The 7,744-nt window shown below is 33.4% G+C and overlaps 2 protein-coding genes across 3 annotated transcripts; both read left to right on the top strand.

The window, feature by feature from the left end:
- Positions 1–900: 900 nt before the first annotated feature.
- On the top strand, positions 901–1,586 carry LOC120194979 (ethylene-responsive transcription factor ERF014-like). Of its 2 annotated transcripts, XM_039197130.1 has the most exons (2): positions 901–1,322; positions 1,353–1,586. In XM_039197130.1, the coding sequence occupies exons 1-2, from the start codon at positions 918–920 to the stop codon at positions 1,557–1,559; spliced, it is 612 nt and encodes a 203-aa protein (XP_039053061.1). In that variant the 5' UTR covers positions 901–917; the 3' UTR covers positions 1,560–1,586. The 2 variants fall into 2 exon arrangements, with proteins under 2 accessions (XP_039053061.1, XP_039053060.1); XM_039197129.1 differs by having other exon boundaries at positions 901–1,586.
- Positions 1,587–3,211: 1,625 nt separating this feature from the next.
- LOC120194875 (prolyl-tRNA synthetase associated domain-containing protein 1-like) lies at positions 3,212–7,744 on the top strand. Its single transcript, XM_039197052.1, has 12 exons — positions 3,212–3,369; positions 3,824–3,883; positions 4,164–4,217; positions 4,319–4,379; positions 4,532–4,608; positions 4,965–5,014; positions 5,730–5,812; positions 6,344–6,414; positions 6,489–6,645; positions 6,939–7,081; positions 7,171–7,266; positions 7,472–7,744. Exons 1-12 carry the CDS (start codon positions 3,331–3,333, stop codon positions 7,541–7,543), a joined length of 963 nt encoding a protein of 320 aa, XP_039052983.1. The 5' UTR covers positions 3,212–3,330; the 3' UTR covers positions 7,544–7,744.

Raw genomic sequence — 7,744 nt, 5'->3', positions numbered from 1 at the left:
CACTTATTTAACCGATCACGTTATTTTTAGACATCGCACAACAGAAGTTTCCATTAGTTTGAGGGATGTGTCAAAGGGGTCCTTTTACTTTATTAATCAGTAAAAAAACTTAGTTAATCAGAAGAGACTCGAGAGACGCGGTTTTATAGCTGCAAAGACAGAGCAGCAACAGTTTGTTTTTGTTTTTGCTTTTGGTTTTGGGTTTTCTACATAGGGGAATTGGCTGAGTGAAGCACTTGGATTTAGACGGCGCGTCTCTTGAGTGACTCACACCCCCACCCTCTTTTAAATAATCAGCCCTGTACATCCTGGAAGTTGCCTATAGAGAATCCTATGTTCCTCTATTAATCAAAATAATTAAAGGATTTTTTACCATAAACATCAATAGTAAAACAAAGATGTAAGTGACTTGCTAAGCAAGTCATTTAACTTGAACCATTCACTTTTTACAAGTTTCAAATCATGCATTAATCACAGAAATGACCTGTTTACGTTAATGGTATCGCTATTGAATGATTAAAACAAACACGTTTTTTCCTAGCTGTAATTCGTTAGCTATCTACAACTAATGCTTAATTCCTTGATCTTTCCTTCTCTAAACAACGATTAGGTTGAGTGTTGAGGTTTGCCAATTGACATTTCTGCTTTGTAATTAATCACACACTGTACATTTCCCATTTCTTTTAATAAAGCTAAAAATATCCTGTCTGTCAGCCATTTTCATGTTCATACATGGACCAACACTGATTGACCAAGTGATCTTCACAGCTTTAAGAACAATTCAAAGTCACCCATCTATAAATATCAGCACTTTCCATCGGTTTTAACAATAAGAAGAATCCATTTGCTCTCATCGCTGATCATCAAAGTATTGATTGATAAATAAAGACTAGTTCTTTTTTGGAAGCTCCTTGCCAATGGTGAAGACTGATATGAAGAAGATTCAACCAGAACCATCGGAGCAAATGAAATCATCAACATCCTCATCATCATTGAATAATAAGTATAAAGGTGTAAGAATGAGGAGCTGGGGTTCTTGGGTGTCGGAGATTAGGGTTCCAAATCAGAAGACAAGGATCTGGTTAGGATCTTATTCTACAGCAGAAGCTGCCGCAAGAGCCTATGACGCTGCACTTTTATGCCTCAAAGGTTCCTCGGGAAATCTCAACTTCCCCATCACATCCTATCATTACATCCCTGATAGCGTTTTGTCTCCCAAGTCAATACAAAGAGTGGCCGCCGCAGCGGCAAATAGTTTCGTCGACAGTGCAGCCGCCGCCCCACCGATATCGTCGTCACCTTCCTCCGCTTGTTCCTCTTCATCAGTCTCTTCTATGTCTATGTACTCCTCGCCATCTGATCAAGCTGTTGATGAAGATGATGACTATATGTCACTGATACAATCTCTTGTAGCAAACGATGAGCCTGTTTCTCTGATGGAACAATGGTACCCCTCGCTTGATCAGATGTTGAATGTGTCCTCATTTCATGCACCCTCGACGATCAATGATTTCTACGAGGAAGGCGATGATGATATTCGCCTATGGAGTTTTTGTTAAGGCTGGAAGTCAAACATTAAACCATTCTTTTATTCTGATATTTGGTGATCTTCAGTTGTTTGGGGATGCTACGGACAGCAACCAAATATTTCATATTTTAATGTATTTTGAGATTTTTTTTAATGAACTCTCGAAGTGGGGGTTTCTACATATTCAATTTGTGCATAAATTATGCAAACTGTCGTATTCATTTGAAAAAGGAAGAATCATACTCTCTACACCTTGATTTTGTTAACTGTTATGGTTCTTCGTAGGTTGAAACTGTACGTAGGTTTTGGGTTTATTAGGAAATGGAACATTTTCAGATTAATTTTGACTGTTTTGTGCTTATTATTATTCGTCAATTTTTTTTAACGAGTCAGAGTCGGATATATAAAATTGTATTTTTATGAATAATGCATATTCAGATAATAGCTAATTGGTGATGTTTATCTATATCCTCTATAGATTCGTAACATATAATTATTTTAACATTTAAATTCGTTAATTATTTGAATTTACGATATATCTGAATATGTAACAAACAAACTAAATATTTACAGATATTCAAAACAGCAATCCAAATCATCATTCTAATAAAACTATTAAAAATAGCTTAAAATTGCGTTGAAGCTAGATTGATAGCGATCCAAATGAGCCTAAATGTGAGAAATGATAGAAGTGTTTAGAGGTCGGATCAAGTTACTCTCGGATTATGATTATATATATAGTATTAACATATTATGTGTTTGGGGGATAAATATAGGTCGATTGGGTTGAATTTTCAATTAATCGGATCCGACCTAATAAAAATACATAGTCTACTTGAAAAGTGAGACTTAACTCGTGTTTAGGATGATTTTATCCTATCCAAAATTTCATTCGTCTTTTGAGATAAAATTTACGCTCTAAAACCTCCTTGACATATATATATATATATATATATTCTTAATTTTGCTCGATAAAATAAATATTTAATAATAATAAATAATAATATAGTGAAGAGTATTATTGCAATTCTCCTTAAAATATTTTTTATTCTAAATCTGAACTTCACTTGACCAAAATGTATACTTTAAAAACCCAACTCGATCTAATCCAATTTTTTTAAAAAAAAACCCAATCCAATAAAATCAAGTTAGATCAAAACCTATTAAATTCAAGTGTCATACACATCCATGCATACTTATCTAAAGGCTTCACTCTAGTTTAAACATAGACATCAAATCTTATCTAAATCGGTTCGTAGTCACATATTTTTTTTTGTAAAACTTTTAATTAAGAATAATTTAACATACTTTCTAATATTTATATTATAATATTATATATTATTATACATTTAATTTTTATATTATAATATTACAAATTAATATTGAGGTCCAGAAAACAATATAATTTTATTATAAATGTAATTGTATGACAAATTAGGGAATACATACAAATTATTATTTTAATTTTTTTAAAAATTAGGGAATACATACAAATTAAATTTTTAACATGAATTTTTAATTCAATTATATTTTAAACTATTTTTTCTAATTTAAGAACTCTTTATTGAACTTTATTAACCAAACTATTTGCTAAAAAAAAAAAAATTTTGACTAGTTTGCCTTTTTTATTTCCTCATTTCCTTTATTTGCTTTACATGGACCCGATGAGTCAGCCCAGTCCAACTCAGTCCTTTACAATTTCTTGATGGAACGAGTTAACCTATGCCAAACTCATTGCAGATTTGCAGCTGCCTTTGCTTCATCCATTCATTTCAGCATTGACTCATAAACTGATCAATACAATGGGTTATTCCAAGGACCAGCTGCTTGCTCGTTTAAAGGTTTTCCTTTTTAATTAATATTTTTGGATAATTTTAGTTTTCATTTTCTCTATTTTGTTATATTACGCAACGGTTCTTTATTTACACTTCGATTTTGATTGGGTTTTCATTGTTTTTGCTTTATATTAGGTTTTTCTTTTCTCGGTTAGAATTGAGTAAGTAGAGGTTGGAATCCAAATTAGGTTATATATATATATATAGTATGCTAAACTATAAACTTTTATAGTTATTTGCACTATGAATGGATGAAAATATTGTAACCCTTCTAAGGGTTGGCTCAGCATATTTCAATTTGTGTATTGGACTGGTTGAATTTAATGAATTTATATGAATTATACAACCTATTAAAAAAATGAGATTGATAGCATCATAGTAATAACTTTGCTTTATTTATGGTAGCTATGTTTTTCTGCCATTTTATTTAGTGATTGAAACATGCATTGGGATCTTTCAGGAGCTTCAAATAGAATTTTCCCAGTACGAACATCCCGTTGTTTTGACAGTTGAAGCTCAGGTAAAAGAATATCACTGACTTGGCTTATTGATCCCTTTTGCATATTTTTTTTGGATAAGAATGATAGGCCTCATTAAAAAACCCCTTCATGATTAATGGAACTTGAGAACAGTTCCTTAATCAGCGGAAGGAGGAAAAGAGTGCCCTAGGATTTTATTGACAATAAAATAAGTACATAGGAATGCAACACCTAACTCCCTTAAGGAGATAGAAAACCAAAAAGAAACATCCCTTTTGCATATTCATGGATTATAGGACTGATATATTTCTTCTCAATCAGGCTAAATATGTTGGGAATACGGGAGGTTTTCTGAGCAAAAATTTGTTCTTGAAGGTATAATATGAAATTGGGTACTGTTAATTTTGCATCTGTGCTGAATGAATCTCGGAATTGTTTCTGATTTCCAGTGTGATTGCAAATGGTTATCCATGCAGGACAAGAAACATAGGTACTATGTTGTCTCTGCTCTTGTGGATACGAAAGTAGATCTGAAAGGTGCATGCTCTCTTCCCTGCTTTAGTTTTTATATTCTTTTCTTATAATACAAGGGAATGGTTTAAGAGTCTTGCATATTTATGTTGATATGGAAATCTGGAGCTAATTTCAGATGTTAATGAGAGTTTTATGTTGCCTTCAAAGCTGTGCAGTTTTATCTCAGAGGCTTGGTTTAGGGAAAGGTGGTCTAAGAATGGCTCCAGAGGAGGCATTGGGTGAGATACTTCAGGTGTGTATACATTGTAGTTTAAACTTGCTAGTAGCAAATTTTTTGAGATTGAATTACTAGTAAGTTTATGGATGTAGCATTGAAGTCTTTGCCAATCTTCTCCAATCATATGATCAGATTGCTTCTAATAGCCTATTTCATTCGTAAAAATGTAGTGTCATGGTTTAAAAGATGCCTTCATTGGGTAATCAGTGCCAAGAATATTCTTTAAGTCAATAAGAAAGACGAGGAATAAAAAGGGTTTTCACTAATGATCATCAAATATATGATAGCAAGATTGTAATGACCATTATATATATGATAACAAGTTTGTAATTCACCTTTTTATGTTGTTGCTTCTGTTTTCTTCTTTTAAGGTTCCACTTGGATGTGTTACTCCATTTGCAGTTGTAAATGAATCTGCAAGGTATGCATTTAAGTTTCATTCCCTTCAGGCATTAAAATATACTTTGTTTTTAGTGCTGAATGGTACATGGACTATTATTTTCCTGGAATCTGGTAATTTTATTGGTTGCACACAAGATGGAATGCCCTTGAAGCTTTAAGTTCTTGTGTTTGTCTTTGGCTGTAATTAGTACACGACGGTGTTCTATTTCTAGAATTCCTAATTATGCATTTATGTACATGTGATCTTGTGTTATTGGATTTCATCGGCAAAGAACCTTATTGTGTACTTTCATGAAAATTTTTATCTTATTTCTCATGTTCTTCTCAAGAACTGAGCCTCATTGATACTGCCTTTTCTTTCAAAATGTCCAGGTAGCTTCTGAATGAGTCAATTAGATTGGTTTTCTTTCCTTCAATCTTGATGTATTAACAGCTTTCAGTAAATCAGAGAAGTGTTGTTTCTAACTGCATGCATTAAAAGTGAAAAAAAATGATAATTATGTATGTGTATTGCATACATTTCTGCATTTGAAGATGTATCTAGTGCTGATGACCGTTTGGCTAAAATTCTAGTATGATTTCTTTTCATCTTACGTGCAAGTGCTATCCCACCTACCTTTCCTTTTACTTAACTCTCTGTTTCTCTGTATGTTCAATACATAATTTACTTATTTTGGGCCAGCTTTATTCAGAGTAAGTCTAGATTTAATTTTCAGTTTTGTCATTTTTTGAAGACACGTCTCGCTATTATTGGATCAAGGATTCAAATCTCAAGATTGTTGCATTTTCCACCCTCTCTCCAATGACATGTCAATCTGTAAGTCTTGAAAAAAATTAAACATGTTCTGGTCCTCCCCTTTTGAATTCACTCTTAATTCTTTATTTTGTTACCTACAATGTAATTAGTGGTTGTAGGAGATCATTTCAAGGGGAGATTGTTTTTTTGGAATGAACATATGCATTTTAGATTTTTTTTAAACATAATTGGCTTTATATATATATATATATATATATATATAGAGAGAGAGAGAGAGAGAGAGAGAGAACATAAGTGCGTATGATGTTCTCCATAATCTAGTTATGGAATGCAAACTTTAGAAAATGCATAAAATCTCTTTAAGCCAAACAGTCGATTTAGAACTTGCTGCTTCCTTTCCGGTCTCTTCTTGGCAATTATTGTTTGCAAGTGGGAATGCCATATGTTGTATGGTGTATGCAATTAGTCATTGAGGTCTAGAAAATCCTGTGATAGAAAAAGTCGATCAACTTCCTAGGATGCGGCTATATGCAACTGGAAATCAGTCTATAGCTGCTTTTGTTTCTTAATTCCTAATTAATCTATTCCCAGCTCTGAACTCCCAAGGTCTGGACAAGTTTCTTAAATCGATCGGGAGAAACCCTTCATACATTGATCTGGAGGTGATTTGATCCTTTCTCTGTTTCATTTCACCAGTAATATTTTTCATATTAGCTGATCTAATTATTGCTGGTAGGCTAACCCTCCTGTAGGGAAAGATCAACCACCCGATCTAGCTACTTTTGTTCCATCAGATTCCCCAGTTTTGTCGGATCTTCCAGAAAAAACACCTTCTTCACAGGATTCTACTGGAAAAAGTGTTGGTGCTGCTACTAACTCCGCAGCTGTTACAGGTAATCTATCTAAAAGAAATAGTCATTCGCAACATCATTACTTTTCTTGCACATGTTACAAATTCCTACATTTTGGCCCTATTCTAACCTTCTCGGAAAAGTAAAATACTGTTGCTTCATTTTATTTGACCGGTAACCATTGTTTCCAGAATTCAACATTCTTGAATCTTGTTTTGGGTTCTAGGGATTTGTACCTTATTTTGGGTTCTAAGGGTTAGTCCACCATTTGTTCTTGTAGACTAGCAGTTTGTGTAGGCAAATTAACATAAATCTTTTCTCTACTCTTGGTGTAGCAAAAGCTGTTAAGCCATCTGGTAATGCACAAATTGTTAAGGAGAAGCCAGTTGACAGTGTGCGGCCATCAATTCCTGCTGCAGATGCTGGGAAATTTGTGGAAGAGCTTCTGGATAGAGCATCCGCCTTACTGCTTTCAGAAGTAAGCTAAATCTTAATACTTTTGATCAATACAAACCTATGTTTATTTATTTTTTATTTTTTATTTTTGGCTTTTATAAATGAATACAGATTTCGGAGGATTCCATTAAGCAACATGGTGTACAGCTTGGTGAGGTAGCAAACAATATTAAAAAATGTATTGGAGAAGACCTAAAGAACCTTGCTGTAAGTATAATATGGCAAAAGTTAAAAACTGTTTTATTTAGCATGTATTTACAATCACCATTGACAAAATAAATGCCACCGCATTTGTTTCGTCCTTTTCTTCCCATTCATCCATTCATTCATTTCCGAATAAACGAAAAAGAAACATTTAGGGTGTTTGTATTTTTAATTCGACTCTAATCAAAATGATTACTTCCTCTTGCAGACCATATTCAAGAACACAGCATATACAGAAGGGTTCCATGCAGGTACCCGGTATCAGCCTAAGCGTCTTTGAACTGTTTTCAACTCTGTTGTACCATTTTGCTTACCGGAAACACATTCCAACAAAGAAACAAAAATCGAAGGGAGAAATCCAGTTTTCATGTTTTTCAAGACATTTGATAGTAACTATGTGAACCCTGTTTCTTAATCAGATCAAAATGTCAATTGAGTACAGTATTTGCAGGAGAACTAAGGAGCGTTCTTTTGTTAACCA

Source organism: Hibiscus syriacus, unplaced genomic scaffold, assembly GCF_006381635.1.
Source record: "Hibiscus syriacus cultivar Baekdansim isolate YM2019G1 unplaced genomic scaffold, ASM638163v2 tig00117005_pilon, whole genome shotgun sequence".
Taxonomy (NCBI): domain Eukaryota; kingdom Viridiplantae; phylum Streptophyta; class Magnoliopsida; order Malvales; family Malvaceae; genus Hibiscus; species Hibiscus syriacus.
This window is presented reverse-complemented; position numbering and strand designations above follow the sequence as displayed.